The following is a 20,773-nucleotide window of genomic DNA, read 5'->3' as shown; positions in this document are numbered from 1 at the left end:
CGATCCCAATACGAAGTTCGCGAACATCAGGGATATCCATCGGGCTCAAATCGAAGCGGGTGAAAAGGAGGTTATCACGGCTGAATCCAGCGACTCTGAATGCCCTAGTGAGGCTGGCAGCTGTATTGTAGTGGGTGTGGTTGAGGATCAATAGTTAATAGTAATGAGGAGGTTGGGTTGTGATCCCATCGTTTTTGTGGTGCCAGAAACAGGGGGGTGCCAGGAAGTGGGTATGTTGACTTACCATGGTTGAAGACCAGGGAGTCCTTGAGCGCAAAGCTGCGCATTCACTTCCTCATTGGCGTTGCGCCATAACCCAGTGACTTGCTCCTCGTTCGAAGCGACTGGGTTCGGGTCTCCAATCTTCCCACCAGGGAACACGAACTTGCCCTTGTATTTGAAGGCATCCTGGCGAATCTCCTTCGAGACAGCTGCAAAGACGGGCGTCGCAGCGCCTTGCTCTGGGGAGATGAATGTCCAACGCGCAATCGTCTTGATCAGACTAGGATTGATCGAGAACACGCCCTCAGTGGCGACTTCGCCGGGGTGTACTGCCATGGATAAAATCGGCAGTTTCTGCTCATCCATCCGCTTCTGCAGTTCCTGGGCGAGTATGGCATTGGCAGCTTTGGATACGCCGTAGCGGATCGTGTCGAAGCCGAATATGAAGCGACCGACATAGCGCCACTGCCAGGGAGGCGAGGGGACTGGATTACAGAAGCAGTCGGGAGAGTTGAAGTTGAATGGAAATTTGCCCGGTACCAATGCGACTTGAGCACTTGAGCTCATCGTGACCACTCGGACGTCGGCGTCTTTATCCTCGAGGGCGTTCTTCAGCAGCGGGAGCATGCGGTTGGTGAGGAGAAAGGGGCCGATGAAACTACAATGTTTAGTACCTTAGGCTCAACTTTTCCAACTAATCGAGACTGGTTGACATACTTGGTAGCCATATGTACCTCCCATCCAGGTCCAACCAATTCCGTAGACGTTGTTCCTGCGGCCGCATTGTGGACTGGACGATCTGCATGTGAGAACCAGGCAAGAAGGAGAAAAAGGATCAGTGATGAGACGTACCTAGAATGTCGACTTTGTGCTCCTTCGCCTTGAGCTTGTCCACTGTCGAGGTTACACTTCGCATATCGGTGACATCCATCGTCATCCACTGCAGGTTTTCGGGATCGATTTCAGGGTGACCCTCCAAGATTCGATTGCGTGTTTTGATTGCTGTTGTATCGGAGCGTGTGGTGAAGTAGACCTTTGCGCTCTTCTGTGCGAGAAGTCTTGCTATTTCGCGACCAATATCGCTGCTGTTGACCGTGTCCTGTCAGATACCCGCCTGAGGGACGAGGATTTTACAACACTTGGGTGATTTGGAGATAGTTGCGTACTTGCCGCCCGTCACGACGGCGATCTTTCCTTTCAAATTAGGCATATCCTTTAGAGGTATCCACTGATTAGCCATTCTGAAAAGATTGTGTTGAGGATGCCACTTGAGGGAAGACTCAGTTTCCAAAAGTTCTGGAGAGTTGCAGGGGAGGGCTGTCTTGAGGCTGAAAGGTTTGTGATGCGATGGGGGTCTGGTGATGAATTTGGCATCGGTCCATCGTCATTTATACTTGATGCGCTGAAACAGTTGCATAGAATTGAATAAGTGCCTTTAAGCTTTAAAGCTGAAGATAGAGTCCGAAGTCCGGAAGTATCGGGCTTGAAGTAAGCGCGCGCGATGATAGTTCCTCCGCTCGGTACTATTGGAACTTTGTAAATTCTTGAGACGCACACGCGAAATGCTTCGGAGACATGTAGAAAGCATGATGTCAAGCATGGAGGCTGAAGCTATATCGGTAGACTGTCAGAATGCCGACTGTGTATCACATCAAGCACAGTACACAATGCGGCGGAATTGCTCCGGAGCACTAGCGGAGGAACGGCGGATGGATAGTGGAGGAAAGTGGGGACCCTGGCCGTCCGCCGACCGGGAAGGGAACCTGAAGATTCAAGCACTAAAATTACTTCAAAGTCCGCTGTCCCTGTATACCGTATAAGCCAGCACCTTATGAACCGCCTCTTCTAAAATCTGATGACTACCAGATTGTGAAATCAGTACGCATCGTTTCCTGCTTCTGACATCCCATTCTTCCCTCCCAGGATTTCCTTCACCTCTGGGATGTTCACTTCCATCACTTTCCTGACTTGTTCTTCGAAAGAGAGAGAAGGGTTTGGCAGCCGCCCCGGACTATTTGCATGAAAACACCAGCCCTAGCCTTAGCATCACTGAAGGGGATGCTTCAGCACGAGCTTCCCAAAAGTTCCTTGCTTGGACACTGTCTCCATCTCTTCCAGCGCCTTTTCTCCCGTACCCTCGAACACACGCACGACAGGAAGCTCGAATCCCTTTCCGTAACTCTTGACTACCCAGTCGAGAGCAGCCCACATGTTGGAGGCCTTTCCAGGTTCTGCGGGGATGACATGGCGACCACCGGCAACCTCGAAGACAATATCGTAGTCTCGGGATCCGAGGACTGATTCGCTTGGCGGACGCTGCGCACCCGTTGCATTGACCCAAGAAAATTGAGTATCGGCATTGATGTTGGTAAGCGCACCGAGCAGCAGCTGACTTGATTCGAGCGACCCCGCGGTCTCGAATCCCCATACCCGAGAGTGGCCTGTTTTGATGACCGCTTGTCTGACCTTGTCTGAGACATCGACATCCTTGTAGTCGAAGCATTCGGTTGCACCGAGTCCTCGGAGAAGATCATGACGGGGGAGAGATGCCGTAGTGATGATGTTGGTAACCCCGCTAGCTCGGGCCAGCTGGATGGCGGACAGGCCGACGGCCGTTCCTCCACCCCATACAACCAGCGTGCCCTCAACAACATCAGTACTGGATCCTGGGAGAGGAAGTTTGAAGTTGTTGTACAATGCGTCGCTGGCGGTGTGGCTGACGGTGGTTATGGCTGCAGCGTCGGGGCGGGGCATGTTCTCAGGGACTCTGAAAAGGCCAAGTTTCGGCGTGGAGATGCGCGGCTTATGAGCGCCGTACTCTTTGGAGTATTCTCCATGGGCAACACTCTGACCGGCCACGATGTCGCCGACTTTGAACCCAGAGTCGACGAGCGCGGGGCAGTCTAGGACCTTGCCGCAGAAGTCGGTTCCCGAGACAGAGTTGCGGAAGTTGGTGAAGTGTACTATCTTGAGATCCGCAGGGTTGACTCCCGAGTAGACGACATCAATGAGAATCTCGTCGTCTCGTGCTGTGACTGGAGGGAGGTCATGTCGAGTAACGACTTGTCCATCACTTCCGACGAAAAGAGCAGCACCTGTCATGGTTAAAAGTGAGTGTAAGGCGCAAAATATCAATGGAAACGCGAAATGATTGTTTGGTAAAACATTCAACGTACTAAAAACTCTCGCGCAAGTGTTATTTATCTAATCTTCAAAGGTGCAGGTGAAGATACTTAGTTTCAGCAACAGGATTGCTCAAAGTCCGCCAAGTCCGCCTCTCGGCAGTCATGCTACATGCAGTGTCACAATTGCGTTCAGCTGTGACTGCCACAGCCACATTTTGGCTTCACTGAGAGGGACTTCAGTTGAAAGTCCGCAAAACCTGTCGGACTTTGTCAAATGCTACGGACTTGAATCTGAGCTATGGAGCTACGATGTCTATGTTTACAACCTACACAGGTATGACCTTGTGACACGGAGAGGTTTCTGCAAATAGAATTCTAAGCCCAGAGAGCGACTGAGAGAAGCAGCAATCTCTCAATAATGTTTCAATACATGATACATTCATTGATATCTACCTATCAATAACGGAGTAGTCATCGAAACGTTACTTGCGACAGGGTTAGTGCAAGTTGATGGTGGCTGATTTAGCATAGGTACCTTTCGCGGGGACCGCATCGAACATGGGATTAATGGCTGGTGGAAAAGCCTCGTGTAGTCGCCAACATCTTGACCGGTGCCGACTGACGCGCATCCATCCGGACGACCATATCTAGACTTTGATATCCATCCTCTCAGATGCCACCAATCTCGTTCAGAAGCGGTTCGTCGAAGAGGGTCTATCAGCCGTGGAGCGGAGGTTGATCTTCCGGAATGTCATCTCCAATTCCATTATTCTCATTCCACTCATCGGGAGCCTCAAACGTCTCATCCGAGATCCAGTTTCTCGAATGAGGAGGTCGAATAGGTTGACGATCATTAGGCAACCAGTACGCCTTGCGATAGCCATTGAGAAGGTTCATGCCCTCCTCCTTGACATCGCTCCACTCGCACATGTCCCAGTGCCAGACGGCGAGGTCGATCCACTGGATGCTGTTATCGCACTGGTGCTTCTTGCACTCGTCCAAAGCTTTGCCGAAGCTGATCCAGTCCGGCGTGTGTGCGGCGGTTTTCGCGCACCATTCGCCGGCGAGCTTTGGGAGCGTGGCGCCTTTGATGCGCCATTGTGTTTCTCCAATGCAGTATTGGATGCAAGTGGGGAGTCTGTCGATTCTGACGTGGCGTGCGCTGGTACGTTTGGGGGGTTTGGCGAAGACTGCCATGGGGGCGAGAAGAATAGCGAGGGTAGTTGACAGCTTCATGCTTGCGGTTGCGTGGGTGTACGTAGCTGTGTATGTGAATGAATGGATGGCTGTGAGTAGATTCTCTTGATACGTTAGTTATACCCCTGACAGGATGGAAAGGAGTATATGTACCTTGTCCAATGTGGTGAAATGGGTGAAAGCCAAGACCAGTGTGGTATGAGGGAGATGAGAATGAGATGAAGCATGGGTGGGAAGAAAGCTCCAATGTCATATTTACGCTGAGGCTATCTCCGGAAGCCAACATCGAAAGGAAGTTCGTGGAAGCGGAGTGGTAAGGTTGAAGGTTTCAGGGAGTGGGCACGCTGGACATCACGGAGTCGAAGGCTTTGCGTTTCGGAGATACCATGAGTAGAGGACAATACCTGACAGTAGTTTGATTCAAAGCTTGGATTATTTGATAAACATTCTTCGAAAGATATCAAGGTGTCTATTTTATCGACTATATACAGCATTTACGTGCAGTAAAATAGGCAGCAAGGTGGTAAAGAGTTACCAGCAGCTATCATATTGACGAATGTGGCGATGATTGACTTCTAGTACCATTGATGCCAGGCTCCTCCACAGACTTGCGTGAATTTTGTTGAACTCATAACATATCCATGTTAACAAACTTCCCGTGACTGCTGTGTTGCAGAATTCCAAAGTAGAGTAGAGTACGGACTGTTAGAGACGTGGAAAACCAAGCCACTAACGGCGCTGGACCTCATTTCCCTGCACAAGCCTCGAAACACACACCCTTAAAGGTCTTGTGACTTTTATCATCAGTAGTCACCGCCGAACAACAAGTCTTGTCCCTTCTCGCACACTTCTTCCCCTTGCTATTTTGGCAATCATTATCAGAATTGCACATATCCTGACAATACTGCCCATCGAACGCGCCGCAAAACGGATCGCCTTCAACAGACTCCATGCAGTCGCACAATTCGTCTTCGCCAGCACCGCAGCTTGATCCGCTGACGATGGGGTCTTGACAGCTTTCGAGAAGGGAAACGCCTGCTTTGCAGGTGTGTGCTTCGAGGCAGTGGCCTGAGTGGCAGTTGAAGGTTTCAGGGCACTATTGTCGTAGTCAGTCGAACCGTCTTGTCCTATGGGTAATGGACCGTGTTGGGGAAGAGCCTCACCTTGTTTCCGCATTTGCTGCAGTTCACGGGATCGCTCTGGAATGTGTCGTTGGGTAGGCACTCGGAGTTGCAGCACGTCGTGCCCTTGCCGCACTAGTAAAGTCCAATTAGCCTTCGATACCAAACCGTGATACTTGCATCTACAAGATGGGCTGGGCTTTATGTCAAGGGTGACTTGCCTTGGTACCGCACTTTCCGCAATTTTTGCCATCACTCTGCAACTGCGTCGTGCTCATACACTTGGAATCGCAACAAGCTTGACCTTCGTCACACTAAAACAAAAAGGTGAGTGAATAGTCGGGAACGTCGATTTCAGAGGAGACGATATAAGGTTGTGAGATATCCACGTACCCTGACGCCGCATTTGCCACAATTGTTGACATCGGCCTGAAAGTTGTTCTCGGGGACGCACTTCGAAGTACAGCAGCTTTCCTTTTCGCCGCACTTTAGTGTTCAACATGTCAGTCCAAATACCGCATATCTGGCTACAAGGTAAAAGGATGTATGCAAGTTATGTAGACAATAACACCTACCTTGTTCCCACACTTCCCACAATTATTGACGTCAGTGGACGTATCGACACACTCAGCCGTCTTCCGAGTCTTGCAAAACATCTTGGGCTTCTCGCATGTCTGGCAGAGCGTATCACAGTTCGGGAAGACGAGTTTGAGGGGCAGACAGAGTACCGAGCAGAGGGCAGGCAACTCGTTGGTGGATACGGCGTCTTGAAAGAGCTCTTGAGCGGCTAGTAAGTGCGTTAGGTCTGGTTGAGTCAGGATCAGGCGCTGGGCTTACAGATCCATGTGCTGGCGATGGCGATGAAGAGCCACGTTGTTATGGATTTCGGGATGATCATTGGTACTGTTCAACTTGGCAGCCTGTCAATATCTTGCTACGTTTCTGCGAGACAAGGCATTCATGTATTGGTAGTTGGCAGCGAACATTCTATGGAATATCTATACATCTTATATAGATCGCAGGTTTGTGGAACCCTTACCGTTCTAACCGACCTCTCTTCGTGGCGTAATACATTGTGAACCATAATCACAAGTACGATGTTGAGCATGGATTGTATTCTGGCAACTGTTCACTTTGAGCAACGCACCCAGAAGGAGCAGCGAAGCTCAATCGCGGTGCTTTTATGGGCAGGCTATCAGATGTCTCGGCATTCGTCGAACCAGGAGTTTCAATAATGATCGATGGCCAATAGAGACGAGTTGTCTCAGTTGACAAGTATAACACCAACCGGCCAATAGTCTCGGATACTGTTACTCAATCAATAACCTGGGCTGATTCTTGGCTTGGACGGTTGAACCAAAGCCAATGGCTCACAAGCTTCATACCCCATCGGCAATCTTGCAATACAACAAGACCTACATCAAATACTTGTTGACAGATAAGGTGTGGCAACGCAATGGAACCAAGCATGTAGATCTATAGCTCAATCTGTTTTCCCTCTTGCTGGATTTCAGCTGATCGCCTAATCTTGGCAAAGCCGTTTTACAACCTTTTGATCTGGCCGTTGGTCAGCTTCGCCAAGGCCAAGAATATCCCAAGAGCACCAAGCCTTGGATAAAGTCACAGGTGGAGAGGAGGGCGTCGGCGCAGCAAAGGACCCCTCAAAGCAGCTCCGGTCTGGTCCTTTGAGAGATCCTTCATCTTCTGATCGAGTTGCGACTCGGTGGGTACTCGTCTCTGCTGCTTTATGTATGATGACGGCGCTGCGGCCAAGCGTCAAAGGCAAGGTATACATTCTGCATGCCTCCAACCCCGCAGGACCGGCAGACAGACGCTTGGGAATGGGGTTAATTCCATCATCCAAGACGTGAGTACATGCATAGTGCCGTAATACAAGCTCATGGGAGGTGGGAGGATAAGCAAAGGTCAAGCTTCGCGTGGACCATTCCGGGAACGAGGAAAGGGTAAGACGGGCAAAACGGATAGCTAGAGGCTTAGGTCGTGACTGCAGTACCGACTATCATCGCAAGCTAGTTGCTGCTGTAGTGACCACCCTCAAAGTGTGTTTGTGATGGGCGAGCATGCTGCCACCCACCGGCTAGGTGTCTCACCCCAGCTATGTTGCTACAAACGTGCGAGCAACGTGTTGTTTTCTCCAAGAGAAAAGTGACTTACGCTAATAGCGCCGTAGGGGAAAACCGACAATTAGAGTCTAACATAGGCCGTTCCGAGGGGTTGGTTCGGGGCGATGGCCGGTGGCGCAAGGTGACGGCATGGAGAGTGTCAGTGAGCATGATTTGGATTCTTTACGAAGCTATACACGAACCCGATCTGTGGTTTCGACAACACCAGGGACCACGGCGACGGCTTGGCGAAATAGTTTCGTTGCCAAGAGCATGCGAGGAAGAACTAGTGGTGTTCTGGCCTGAGCGAGCGTGGAACGAGAGAACCGAGGGGCTCAAAGGGGGGGGGGGGGGGCGGAAGGGCGCTCTGGGTTGAACCTCCTACGTCACTTGGCCCGGTCCACACCATCTTGCGCGGTCGCGAGAAGCCAAGCGCTTGGCAACTCCACCGAGAAGATTGTGACCTTGTCAGACCACACAATGTTGCACTTGGTGAACAAGAATGACAAGAATTGGAAACTTGAGCTCGGCGTTGGCGAGGACGTCGGTTTGAAGCAGTTCGGATGAGGAAGGGGGAGTACACTAGCCGCCGGGGGCGATAATTCGATCTCGGATGCCTCGTGCGCATATACGGGCGCCGAGCGCGGGGTGATGGGCGACAGACAGCACAGATGAGGAAAACCGACAGAAGGGATCAGCATTGCGCTTGGATCGTCGACGCAACCCCTCCATGTGTGCGATGTAATGTCTCTCGTCCCCTCGTTCTGGTCTGTGTGTGATGGGTGGTTTGGTAGTGCGAGCTGCGATCCTGTGTCCTCGGGTTGCGGGCTGCAGGCTTCGGGGCCGTGAGTGGTCAATTGACGGCGATGTGGGATTATGGGGTCAATGGGGATTTTCTGGGGTCTAGAATGCCTGGGCCCAGCTTCGGTCATCCCACGTCGGAGCTGATCCAACGTCGTTGAGTCGTAGGACAAGAACCGCCAAGGGCCGCCAAGTAGAGCCGGCGCAAACGGAGTCACAATGGTGGGTAGCTAGGTCCTGACTGTAGTCATGCCATGGTAGGTATATGATACGCGCGAAGCATGGACAGGAGGCCGTAGGTAGAATACTTGTCGCCTTGCCAGTTGATCAGGATGGGTCTACTTCTAGAGGATTCGGTATTGATGGTATGTAGGCTGGGCACGACTGCCAGAAACCCACATTCCAGCGTGAGTGAATGGTTGTACGGATAGCGGTTGCAGAAATGGCAGGATGGCTATTGCATTCCTCGCTTGCAGTCGGAATAGACTTGCTTTTTTCGTAAGCCCATGCCCGGGGGGGCACGGCGACGTTCGCCGGCAATCGTTGTCCGGAGGCTGGAGAGGTTTCCTACATCGCCCGCGCCGGCGGCTCGCCATCGAACCCCGGTCCACCTTGAAGGTCCTTCCGTCCAAGTCTGCCTAGCCAGACCTTTTGATACGCAAGCTGGTGTTAGATGGTGTGAAAGATAGTGTACGACCGATGGCGCGGACGAACTGGTGTGGTAAAGGTCGAAATCTTGGCAGCGGACGGAGTTGGGCGAAAAGTGATTGAAAGTGGCGTGCCATCCGGTGTCGCCATCTCGCTCCGCCCGGCGGAAGGCGAAGTCAGCGTCGGGCTCCGGCTTTCTTCGGGTTCGGTGATGGATTCGACGACGTGTTGGGTTGCAAGCATCTTCCATACGAAGAAGACTGATCAGCTGACGCGTAGGGAGGGTACACGTGATATCAAAGCTTGCGAAGAGTCAGAGCAGAGCCTCTCTCAGCCTTAGCACTCGGAGATATACGATGACTGGGTTTGGCATGTCATTCCGGGGTGCAAGTAGGAGTTCGGCATCTGGAGAGGCGGCGTTGTTGAAAGGATCACGTTGTTTCGGGGTCTTTTTTTGTTGAGGTGAAGCCGGGAGTTGTTCCATTTGGGTGTACCTCCCCATTCGTATCCAGGCAAGTACCTATGCGTGGCCGGGAAGGTGCAACGCAAACGGCCAAACAAAAACATGACACAGCAGCGTATAGGCGTCCAGTCCCGGCGGCTCTCAGGCTCTCAGGGCAGCCAAGGCGCCATGATTCGCCCCCTTGCAACCAACTTACGGCGGATAGTCGCGGCGAGTCCGCTGAGGTGCGTAAGTACCAAGGCTGTGCATCTTGGCTGGCAAGATACCTCCACCCGCTGTAACCAGGTGCTGTGGTATCTGGACCAGCTGGAGGCAAAAGCCAAGAGAGAAGGAATCCAGTGGCCAAGAGATGACAGGCCAATCACACAACATGCTCGTGCAAAAGACCCATATAAAATGTGAAAATGTCTGTGCGTCTGGCTCGAGCATGTCCAGTAGCACGTGATGCATGCCCCCATGGCGCAGTTGAGACTGTCCATTGGTTTATCGCATCAAATAACTTTATCCGCCGAGAGGCGACCAATGGCGTCACTGACATGAAATGGGCTCGTTCCATTCCATTGCCTTCGCAGCGAGAAAAGCTGCAGAGTCACACTCAATTTTTAAATATGTGTGCACGCTACAAACTTTCTATCCGTTTGCAGCTGCAATGGTCCGTTCGTTTTATAGTCATGTTTCTGTTGTTTTGCATGGAGGCTCCAATGGCAGAACACCGTCCTCCTGCTACCTACTGCAGCTCACGATCTATTGGCCGCTTGACACAACTGGCCCATATGAGCAAGCAAATACCATACCTCCAGTCTCTCATGATGAAGTTCCATTCTTTCGATAAGATGTCATAGAGAAACAACCTGCAACCTGCCTTGATATATCAATGAGCAAGGCAAGAGAGTAAATACATACTCACATTGCGTACCCCCGGGCCTCCCTCCGGCCCTTCTCTCCAGAGTTCCTTTCTTCTCCAGCGCCCCCTGCTCTTTCCCTACCTTAATCCATGCCCCACCACCGGACCCCACTCCCTCTGGGTGCCCCACTTCCGTCCACGCCGCTTCCTTCCGCCAAGAGCTCCGCCAAGGTCATCGTCACCCGAGGACCACCACCCAACCGGACCGTCTTTGCTCTCAGTCTCTCATTTTTTTCCTGCCTTTTCCAATTCCAAACCAAACTTCTCAGGAAACTGGAACGGTCTCCAAAAGCCAAGAAGCTCACCACCCGCCAAGTTCAGCCAAGTCAAGCTTCCATGTCTACCGCCTTGGTACAACCACCAACGCCCAATCACACACTTTCAGTCGGCACAATGACCGAATGCCTTTTTTCTTTTGCAAGCTCTCGTGCCAATGTTCCCTTCACGACAACGCCCCTCTACGAAGGGGGAAGGGGGGCGTGTTATCATATGCCCAGACCTTGGCATCTTTCCCAGCTTTTTCTTTCTCTTTCTTTCACTTCCCCAGTCTGACGCTGATAACCTTGTGGGTTACGAGGCACAAGCTTCCAAACTTTTCGAAACCCTGCGCATTTCCAAGTCTACCAGTCTCCCGGCTGTCAGTCTATAAAGGTAGCCTTGTCCCCCCCTCCAACCTTTGTCATCTCAAACTCTAGATCTGTCGGTCAGATAGCTTTCCCTCTCCTTCCTTCCAACCACACAACGGAAGAAGAAGCTTTTCCAAGGTTACCAAGCCAACCATCAACCATCCTCTCTGACCTCATCCGCGAGTGAGAGGCATCATCACTACAACCGCCTATCTCCAGCCTCGATTTGGCAAGTTCTACAGCTGATTCAAGCTTCTCTCCACCTACCACCCCGATCGTGAATGGAAACATCCTACATCGCATCAACGTCGCCAGCTCAGACACGACACAATGTCTGGTGACTACCCAAAACACCCCTTCTTGCTGACGGTCCAAGAGACCGCGCAGGCGCTCGGAGTTGACCCCGACAAGGGATTGTCTTCGCAGCAAGTCCAGCAGGCTTCGGACAAGTACCCTCCCAATGAGTTCGAAGTTGGCGAGTCGGTGCCATGGTACACAATTCTTAGCAAGCAGTTGTTCAATGCCATGGTGCTCGTTCTCGTCTTCGCCATGATTCTGAGTTTCGCCATCAACGACTACATCGAGGGCGGCGTTCTTGCCTTCGTCATTGTCGCCAACGTCACCATTGGTTTCTGGCAGGAATACCGCGCCGAGAAGCAGATGGATGCTCTCCGCACTCTTTCTGCCCCCTCTGCCAACGTTCTCCGCGACGGAAAGACCAAAGTTATTCCCAAGTAAGTATGCACAATGCGTCAACGCGCGGTCCCCCCCGCTTCCTCTCATCTTGGCTCTCTTGGCTTCTAGCCGCCTTGCTTGTTTTCCCTTGGCAAACATGCTAACCGTTGCAACAGCGCTGAAGTCGTCCCTGGTGACATCATCCTTCTCAAGATGGGTGATACAGTGCCTGCCGACATGCGCATGTTCGAGGCTATGAACCTGTCTTGCGATGAGCAGTCTCTTACCGGTGAAGCTCAACCCGTCGATAAGACCACCGAAGCCAACATCATGGTCCCTGGCTCTGAGAAGAAAGCCACGGAAGAGGGCGAAGTCGGTATCGGTGACCGCCTCAACATCGCATACGCCACAACAATTGTTCGCAAGGGCCGTGGTCGCGGTATTGTGGTCGCTACTGGCATGCAGACCGAGGTCGGCAAGATCGCTGCATCTACCCAAAAGAAGACTCGCAAGCCCGGTCGCTCCATGAACTACAAGAAGTACGGCAAGCGTCAGCCCGTCGTTGGTCTCTCGAGACGTGTCTACGATGCTGTTGGCAAGTTCTTGGGTCTCACTGAGGGTACCCCCCTGCAGAAGAAGCTGGCCGCTCTGGCCTACCTTCTTTTTGGTTGTGCCATCATCCTGGCCATCATTGTCTTCGCTGCTCACAAGTTCGATGTCACTGGCGAAGTCATCATCTATGCCGTTTCTCTCGGTATCGCCATCATCCCGGAATCTCTCGTTGCGTAAGTATTGAGTACTTCTTTGCCAAATAAGGTTCCCACTAACAGTGACCTCTCAGTGTCCTCACAATTACCATGGTTGTCGCCGTGACGGTCATGCGAAAGTCCAACGTCGTCGTCCGAGACCTTTCTGCTCTCGAGGCCCTTGGTGGTGTTACCAACATCTGCTCCGATAAGACTGGAACCCTTACACAGGGTGCTATGATTGTCCGCAAGGCTTGGCTTCCCTTCTCCCATACCTACACTGTCCGAGACTCGCAAAGCCCCAACGACCCGACCAAGGGTCGCGTCACCCACTCGGAGTCAAAGGAGCAGGAGAAGGTCGTCGATGAGGCCCCCAAACGCGACTACGATCAGGAGCGATCTGCCGCTGTTCTCAAGTTCGATGTCCCCGAGGAGAAGCTTCAGAACAAGCAGCCTGCGAAGGCGCCTGAGGCTGAGAATGAGGCCGAAATGACCCCGCGCCTCAAGGCTTTCCTCCTGTCTTCCGCTCTCTGCAACCTGGCCACTGTCCGATACGATGAGGAAGAAGCCAAGTGGCAAACTACGGGCGAACCCACAGAGATTGCTCTTCAAATCTTTTCACACCGCTTCAAGCTCGGAAAGAAGTCCCTCGAGGGCCTGGGCTGGAAACAACTTGCTGAATTCCCCTTTGACAGCTCCATCAAGCGTATGTCTGTCATCTACGACATCCCCGAGAACGACGAGACTGCCGATATCTGGAGCCCCGAGAACAGTTTGGTCTTCACCAAGGGTGCCGTCGAGCGCATCCTGGATCTCTGCACCCACATCGGTTTTGGCGAGGACAGACAGGAGCTCACCGACGCCTTGAAAGAGGACGTTCTCAGCCAGATGAACGAGTTGGCCTCCCAAGGCCAGCGAGTTCTCGCCATCGGCTGCCGCGACTGGAATGGAAAGTTCACCACCAAGCAGGCTGACGTCGCCCAGGAGAAGGAAGATGCTCTGCGTACCGAAGTTGAACAGGGTCTTACTCTTCTTGGTCTCGCTGGTATCTACGACCCTCCCCGCCGAGAGACTAAGCCATCCATCGCCGAATGTTCTTCAGCCGGTATCAAGGTCCACATGCTTACAGGCGACCACCCCGAGACAGCCAAGGCTATTGCCAAAGAAGTCGGCATCATCCCCAAGAACCTGGGTGTTCTCCCCGACGAAGTAGCCAAAGCTGTTGTGCAGAAGGCCACTGATTTCGACAAAATGACTGATGCCGAAATTGATGCCATGCCCGAGCTGCCTCTGGTCATTGCCCGTTGTGCTCCCGATACCAAGACTCGAATGATCGACGCCCTCCGTCGCCGCAACGCCTTCATGGCCATGACTGGCGATGGTGTCAACGATGCTCCTTCCTTGGCTCGTGCTGATGTCGGCATTGCCATGGGCTCTGGTTCTGATGTTGCCAAGTCGGCCTCCAAGATTGTGCTCACGGACGACAAATTCAACTCCATCGTTTCCGCCATTCGCCAGGGTCGTCGCATGTTTGACAACATCCAGAAGTTCATTCTCCATCTTCTCAGCTCCAACGTTGGCGAGGTTATTCTTCTGTGCTGCGGTCTTGCTTTCCGCGACGGTGCCGATCTGTCCGTCTTCCCAATTTCTCCTCTTGAGATTCTCTGGATCAACATGGTTACCTCATCCTTCCCCGCCTTCGGTCTGGGTCGTGAGCAGGCTGCTTCCGACGTTATGCGCAAGCCCCCTCAGAATAAGAAGCGCGGTGTCTTTACCAACCAGATCATCATTGACATGATTGTGTATGGTATCATCATGGGCGCCTTGACCCTGGCCACTTTCATCATTGTCGTCTACGGAGCCAACGGCGGAAACCTGGGTTCCGAGTGCAATAAGACCTTCACCGAGGCTTGTAGACCCGTCTTCCGTGCCCGCGCCGCTGTCTTTGCCGAGCTCACCTGGATCATTCTCATCTCTGCCTGGGAGTTCAAGAATCTTCGCCGCTCCATGTTCCGTCTCAACCCCGACAGCAAGAGCAAGTTCCCCTTCTTCAAGGACATTTACGGCAACAAGTTCTTGTTCTGGGCCGTCATCATCGGTGCCCTGTCTGTGTTCCCTGTCATCTACATCCCGACCCTCAACACCACACTTTTCAAGCACATTGGCATCACCTGGGAGTGGGGTATTGTCGTCGGATTCACTCTCCTGTACGTCGTTGGCGTCGAGGCTTGGAAGTTCGTCAAGCGCACCTTCAACCTTCTCGACGACCACCAGGTCGTTCGCGGTGCCTTCAGCCAGGGTGGCGAAGACGAGGGCCGCGACTTCAAGAAGACCATCACCTTCAGTTCTTTCAAGAGTTGGCACTCTTTCGGCCGCAAGGATACTGGCGAGTCGACTGGCCGCCGTAGCCGCTCCCAGCACCGCACCAACACCAACCTCTCGGGCGATACCCACACTGCTGATGCTTCCCTGAGCAACAGCAATGACGAGAAGGCGCGCATGGCGGGCGGTGAGTGCTGAACGGCACAGCCTATTTTATTGTTTTTCTGTGATTTGATTCGCAAAGAGTTAATGATACCACTGTCACGAAGAGGATTTGTCCCATAGCGCAAGATCCATGATTTGACGGCCTAGTTAGAGGAGGAAAGAGGCAGGTCGTGTTCCAGGTGGAGGATGATTGTTTTGCACCCTTGAGAGGGCTTTTACATCGTACTATGGATGAGCATCACGATGGATCGATAGACCATCTTGATCTTGATAGGCTAGACTAATAATGATCTTGAAATAATTTTCCTCTGTCCAATGCCTGTGTACATTGATCCGTATCTGAGTAGAAGAAGACGGTGGCTTAAAGTCCACATGTACACATCATGTAGAACAACTTACATCCCCAGATCCGCTTGGAGTGTCATGCGGGAAACAATTGGTCCTTGTGAAAAAGGCTTTCATACAATTGCTGTATGATTTCGTAGATAACAAAAGGATAAATCACCAGCGGAAGGGTGGGCAAGTGCTCATACTTCGAGAGCCCAGGTACTATCACACCGGTACCCGCGGAGGTGGACCCGACCAGTCACCGGTCAGCGGGCACGGGGTTGGCCCGACTGGGAAACGGTGGCTGACGGCCGGCGAGGTGAATTGGCCCGGGCAGTCATGGGGGATCTCCGATTGTTTCCACGGACGTTTGGCGTCATTTGCCTTTCTCGAATCCGATTGACGGGATCGACGCCACGGATACGGATGACCCTTTTGGGGCTTGAATTGCGGATGCCTTGTTAAGCCGCGGATGATCCGCGGATCCGCCGTCTTGGTCAGCCCGCATGTTTCCGTGGCTATGGTTCATGTAGCTGTGCTATGGTCCGAGTTCGTCCGCCTAGTTCGGATTAATCATCGCCGGCACTTGCTGTTGACTGCATGTCGTTCGGCCCGGGGAGCAAGCTATGCCTGACTAGGGCTGACAAAGAGCAATACGACCGCTATGGCGCGCGTCCGCGCTTCTTGGCTTGCTTGGGCCTGAACCTTTGAGGTGAGATTGGTGAGACTCATATAAAAGTTCCATATGCCCAGTACGATGTTGTTTTTATCACACCTACCTGCTTGAGTCTTTGAACTAACAACAACTATCCGCAACCATGTCTGCAACTTCTGTCTTGAATATCCCTCCTTCAAAGTCGACGGTCTCTGTTTCCATCATCGACACAACCCTCAATGGCGATCTTCCCACGGCACCCTTCATGGGCCCTACCATGAACGGCTTCGAGAGGTGGTACGGCGTAGGCTACGCATTTCTAGTGACGCACCAGGACTCTGCTGGAAAGATTAGACGCGTAGTGTTCGATCTCGGTCTGCCGAAAGACTGGGACAATGACTTCTCTCCAGCTGTATTGGAGATGGGGAAGAACTTGGATGGCACGATGGTTGCCCAAAAATACGTTTCCGAAATTTTGACCGAGGGCGGTCTTGACTTGAGGGAGATTGAGGCGCTCTTCTGGAGGTACGTAAGCCATGTTTGCTTTTTTGTGCGCGACAAAAGAAACTTGAGAATGTGATGGCTGATATTGCCCATAGTCACGCACACCCGGATCACATTGGCCGCCCGTCACTCTTCCCCTCCACGGCATCGCTGATCGTCGGCCCAGGGGTGAAGGAGGCGTATTTCCCTGGCTACCCGACCATCCCAGACGCACCCGTCCTCGCTCGCGAGTTCGAGGGCCGCGAAGTGCGTGAACTAGACTTCACTTCCACCAAGATTGAAATCGGTGGACTCAAGGCGCTGGATTACTTCAACGACGGGAGTTTCTACCTCCTCTCCGCGCCGGGCCACGCCATCGGACACGTCAACGCCTTGGCTCGTACGACGGAGGATAGCTTCATGTACTTTGCAGGTGACTCCTTCCACCACAGCTCCGTTCTGAGACCGCACGGCGGCGCGACGCTACCAGAGGAAATCCAGCTGCCGGGCCACAGTTGCTGTTCCGGACGGGCGTTTCACGCAGTCCACCCCGTGGCTGGTAACTCTGCCGCCCTGGGGCCCTACAGCAAGGTCCTAGGGGAGGCGGGGAGCGACGCGAATGGGGTCCCGTTCCATGCGCTGCCTGAGGGTGGGATATTTATGGATTTGGAGGCTTCGAGGGAGACGGTGCGTGCTATTCAGAGGTTTGATGCGAGTCCGGATGTGTTTGTTGTGGCGTCGCATGATAGTAGTTTGGTTGGCGTTGTGGAGGTTTTCCCGGCGGATGGGAGTGAGTGGAGGGCGAAGGGGTGGAAGGAGGGTGGGAAGTGGGTATTTCTGAAGGATTTTGAGAAGGCGGTTGAGATGGCTAACTCTAACGAGAAGTTGTGAGGGTGATGATCATGGTATGTTTTAGTAGCTTTGTATTTGTAGACCTTCTCCTCTTTGATCCTATGTCTACTTCCATGTTGTCTGTGTTGCAGCGTATGCTGAACCTGATACCTAAGCCTCATTGTAATTATATTTAGGTGTTCTCTTATTTTGGCGTATGCTGCCTCGATCACATTTACACCAGCAACATTGAAGATTCTTTGCCAACCAAATACTTCTGGTTCTTGATAGTCGATACAGAACCCCCATTCTCACTTGACTCGCCCATTGGTCTAACAAGTAAAGGAACATGCTAACGCCGGCTACGATAATTGAGGACGGTGCCAGCACCCAATCGGGGATGTTGTTGCGCTGGATGTCCAGCTCAGGAATGCCGTCGATCGTGCCAGAAGGGCTAGCGCAAGCCTCGACGCGGTCATCGAAGAATTGTTTGAAGGCAATTCGACCGAAACACAAAGTCAGCGTAGTTGATGTGGCAGAATCTGTCCGTGGCTACGGAGGCCGGTACCGGTAGAAGAGTAAGAGTTAATGGTTTCACTAAAGTGAGAAGAGGACATGTAAGTTGAAATGTGACCCTATTGACTGCGCGGGACTTGCAACTATTCCTGCTGCGTCGATTTCTTCTTGGAGACATGTTCATCGGATTGGAAATTCGACTACTCTTACGATTCGATGGAGGCTTCATCAGGATTTATGAAGGAGGGAGATGATTAATTGGTTCCCGTTAGAGTTGATGGGAAGTCGGAATTCTCTCGGGCCACCTCAAACATGTATGTGATACAAAGGATTATGATATATTGGTGCTGGATATCAGGTCGACGAAAGTAGTAGACGAGACTCGGGCGTGGATCGAGCTTCGTAGACGGCGAGCAATATGTTTAGTAAAACACTAAGAGATCAAAGCTCTAGTCCTAGTCGATCTTGAAATCGTTGTATAGCATAACTCACATGAAGAGACATAGTTGTGAACAATCCGAATCTCGGACTTATCACAACACCTGTTGACATTGCAAAAAAGGTGGTGTAAAAGAAATTGATTCAATCATACAAAGCTTTATCAAATGCTCTTTTCCGCGATTAATCCCGCCTGATTACGTATGTGGACCTCTGAGCCAATTAGACGACGGTCCCCGGTCTTGTTTGCGCCCTTTGACTTGTCGGTGCTAACCCTTAAGGGGCGGCGTCTCACTTGACTTATCAGCAAAAGAACTTCGGTAGCAGGCTCGCCAGGGCTCTTGACTCACTCGGCGTCTTTGAGACTTTGTACATGTACTTTGCTCTCATCCAAATTCCGTCGAGTCTGCTCAACTTTGGCTCGTTCACACAACTGAGGTGTTGTAGAGGTATTGAACTTTAACTACCAATCAACATCGACCTCTACAGCAAACATGGCAACGCAAACCGCAACGGAGTTGCAGACATTCGAGCCTGCTCCGTCAACACCAGTCACCTTACTGCGAAAAAGCCATGACGCGCCACCAGACTTCCAACAAGCCCCCGGCGGGCTAATGACCACCGACTCAGAAGAGGAAGCAGCAACGAACGCCCCCTTCCTGCTCTCCAAAACCCGAGCCGGCATCGTCATCGCCCAAGTCTGCGGTCAGCTCTTCTTCAGCAGCTTCTGCAACGGCATCATCGTCGTCGCCCTACCCGCCATGCAGCACAACATAGGCCTGGACGAAGGTCTCCTCGTCTGGCCTAGCTCCAGTTACTTCCTCACGGCCGGATCGTGTCTCCTGCTCGCCGGCTCCGTCGCCGACGTCGTCGGGAACAAGCGGGTGAACCTGACGGGCTCGTTCTTCAGCGCCATATTCGCCATGGCGTGCGGTCTGGCGCAGACGGGTGGCCAGATCATTGCGTTTCGGGCTCTTCAGGGTGTGGCATATGCTGTCATTACGCCTTCGTCCATCTCCATCATCTCGACCAACATGGAGGAGGGGCGGCCGCGCAATATGGGATTCGCATGCATGGGCTTTTCCCAGCCACTGGGGTTCTTGTTTGGGCTGGTTCTGGGTGGTGTGTTTACTGATAATGTTGGATGGCGACCGGCTTTCTACCTGGCTGCGGCTGCAAGTGCGGCTTTGTTCTTGGTTGCCATCTGGGCATTGCCGCGCGACCTTCAGACAAGAAATGACCAATCTATCTGGAAGCGACTTGCCAAGGATATTGATACCGTGGGAGTAGTCCTGGTCAGTACCGGCCTAGCGACCTTGTCATATGTGTTGGCGTAAGTACCTGGTCTATGCACAGCTCAGTGAACGAAATGGTTAACCTGGCACAGATCATTGTCAGCCGACATCAACAATATCCGTAAGCCATCTAGCATTGCGCTTCTGGCAATAGCCGGCTGCTCTATTCCTTTATTTGTCGGGTGGATGCATCATCGGGTAAAGAACAATAAGACAGCTTTGATTCCCAACTCGCTTTGGGGCAGCTATGTGTTCACCAGTTGTTGCGTCATGGTACTTCTTACCAACGCTCTCACCAACTGTATGGAGCTTTACAGCAGTTTGTTGTAAGTCATAATGGCACTGTTTGGCGGACTTCTTGAGTAACGTAAACCAGCTTCCAGCAGGTCCAGGGCTTGTCAGCAACGGTGGCATCAGTCCAGGTCGTTCCATCTCTCGCCGCTGGTGCACTTACAAGCATCGCAACCGGTATCTTCGTCCACCGCATGCCCGTCTTATGGATGCTATTGATCTCATCGGCAATGAGCACAGTTGCGCCGCTTCTCATGGCCCTCATTCGCACTAACCAACTGTATTGGGAGAACGCCTTCTTCGCACAGGTAAGCAAAGAGAACGCCCGTAACCTAGACTATTTTCAGGCAACACCCATAACCTACGACTTTCATCCGTTCAGTCTACTTTTCGGCAACTAAGATATCCCCATGTAGATCCTCACCCCCATCAGCTGCGACATTCTCTTCACAGTCGGCCTCCTCATTGTCTCCGACGTTTTCCCCAAACGCATGCAGGCCCTCAGCGGCGCCGTCTTCAACACGTGCGCTCAGCTCGGCACAGCCCTCGGACTCAGCGTGGCGCAGGTCATTGCCTCGTCTGCGACTAATGCCTCTTCGTACGCTGATAAGTCGTCACCTGATGCCCTCATGGTAGGTTACAGGGTTGCCTTCTGGGCCATGTTTGGCTGGATGATGTTTGTCTGTCTCGTTTGTGTGTTTGGAATGCGCCGGATAGGTGTTATTGGTGTGAAGCGGGACTAGACTCATCCAGTCTATCACAACCTGCACGGTTCAGCCACCTTAAGGGGCACATATAA

General features: G+C 52.4%; 9 protein-coding genes across 9 annotated transcripts; 4 read left to right on the top strand and 5 right to left on the bottom strand.

Moving 5' to 3' along the window:
- Positions 1 to 240: 240 nt before the first annotated feature.
- CTAM01_14332 (short-chain dehydrogenase/reductase family Oxidoreductase) lies at positions 241 to 1,462 on the bottom strand (the record flags this gene model as incomplete). Its single annotated transcript, XM_060530333.1, has 4 exons — positions 241 to 880; positions 940 to 1,012; positions 1,075 to 1,307; positions 1,389 to 1,462. 4 exons carry the CDS (start codon positions 1,460 to 1,462, stop codon positions 241 to 243), a joined length of 1,020 nt encoding a protein of 339 aa, XP_060375110.1.
- An 806-nt stretch (positions 1,463 to 2,268) lies between these two features.
- On the bottom strand, positions 2,269 to 3,324 carry CTAM01_14331 (uncharacterized protein; the record flags this gene model as incomplete). Its single annotated transcript, XM_060530332.1, has 1 exon — positions 2,269 to 3,324. The coding sequence occupies one exon, from the start codon at positions 3,322 to 3,324 to the stop codon at positions 2,269 to 2,271; it is 1,056 nt and encodes a 351-aa protein (XP_060375109.1).
- A 740-nt stretch (positions 3,325 to 4,064) lies between these two features.
- Positions 4,065 to 6,563, bottom strand: CTAM01_14330 (uncharacterized protein; the record flags this gene model as incomplete). The annotated part of the gene is made up of 7 exons (XM_060530331.1): positions 4,065 to 4,633; positions 5,322 to 5,338; positions 5,450 to 5,640; positions 5,708 to 5,800; positions 6,059 to 6,151; positions 6,271 to 6,452; positions 6,503 to 6,563. 7 exons carry the CDS (start codon positions 6,561 to 6,563, stop codon positions 4,065 to 4,067), a joined length of 1,206 nt encoding a protein of 401 aa, XP_060375108.1.
- Positions 6,564 to 7,085: 522 nt separating this feature from the next.
- CTAM01_14329 (uncharacterized protein) lies at positions 7,086 to 7,460 on the bottom strand (the record flags this gene model as incomplete). Its single annotated transcript, XM_060530330.1, has 2 exons — positions 7,086 to 7,103; positions 7,212 to 7,460. 2 exons carry the CDS (start codon positions 7,458 to 7,460, stop codon positions 7,086 to 7,088), a joined length of 267 nt encoding a protein of 88 aa, XP_060375107.1.
- Positions 7,461 to 8,174: 714 nt separating this feature from the next.
- CTAM01_14328 (uncharacterized protein) lies at positions 8,175 to 9,487 on the bottom strand (the record flags this gene model as incomplete). Its single annotated transcript, XM_060530329.1, has 2 exons — positions 8,175 to 8,819; positions 9,161 to 9,487. 2 exons carry the CDS (start codon positions 9,485 to 9,487, stop codon positions 8,175 to 8,177), a joined length of 972 nt encoding a protein of 323 aa, XP_060375106.1.
- Positions 9,488 to 10,608: 1,121 nt separating this feature from the next.
- Positions 10,609 to 11,417, top strand: CTAM01_14327 (uncharacterized protein; the record flags this gene model as incomplete). Its single annotated transcript, XM_060530328.1, has 3 exons — positions 10,609 to 10,694; positions 10,726 to 11,120; positions 11,182 to 11,417. Coding segments are annotated over 3 exons (717 nt in total), but the record flags the coding sequence as incomplete, so codon positions are not given.
- Positions 11,418 to 11,560: 143 nt separating this feature from the next.
- Positions 11,561 to 15,171, top strand: CTAM01_14326 (potassium/sodium efflux P-type ATPase; the record flags this gene model as incomplete). The annotated part of the gene is made up of 3 exons (XM_060530327.1): positions 11,561 to 11,964; positions 12,082 to 12,690; positions 12,747 to 15,171. The coding sequence occupies 3 exons, from the start codon at positions 11,561 to 11,563 to the stop codon at positions 15,169 to 15,171; spliced, it is 3,438 nt and encodes a 1,145-aa protein (XP_060375104.1).
- Positions 15,172 to 16,283: 1,112 nt separating this feature from the next.
- On the top strand, positions 16,284 to 17,494 carry CTAM01_14325 (metallo-beta-lactamase superfamily protein; the record flags this gene model as incomplete). Its single annotated transcript, XM_060530326.1, has 2 exons — positions 16,284 to 16,645; positions 16,720 to 17,494. 2 exons carry the CDS (start codon positions 16,284 to 16,286, stop codon positions 17,492 to 17,494), a joined length of 1,137 nt encoding a protein of 378 aa, XP_060375103.1.
- Positions 17,495 to 18,882: 1,388 nt separating this feature from the next.
- CTAM01_14324 (uncharacterized protein) lies at positions 18,883 to 20,717 on the top strand (the record flags this gene model as incomplete). The annotated part of the gene is made up of 4 exons (XM_060530325.1): positions 18,883 to 19,721; positions 19,776 to 20,009; positions 20,060 to 20,282; positions 20,391 to 20,717. The coding sequence occupies 4 exons, from the start codon at positions 18,883 to 18,885 to the stop codon at positions 20,715 to 20,717; spliced, it is 1,623 nt and encodes a 540-aa protein (XP_060375102.1).
- Between the last annotated feature and the right edge of the window lie 56 nt (positions 20,718 to 20,773).

The sequence above is a fragment of the Colletotrichum tamarilloi genome (assembly GCF_030869305.1).
Source record: "Colletotrichum tamarilloi strain Tom-12 chromosome Unknown Scaffold_119.1, whole genome shotgun sequence".
Classification (NCBI taxonomy): Eukaryota; Fungi; Ascomycota; class Sordariomycetes; order Glomerellales; family Glomerellaceae; genus Colletotrichum; species Colletotrichum tamarilloi.
The sequence above is the reverse complement of the archived record's forward strand: the minus strand, read 5'-3'. Positions and strand labels throughout refer to the sequence as shown.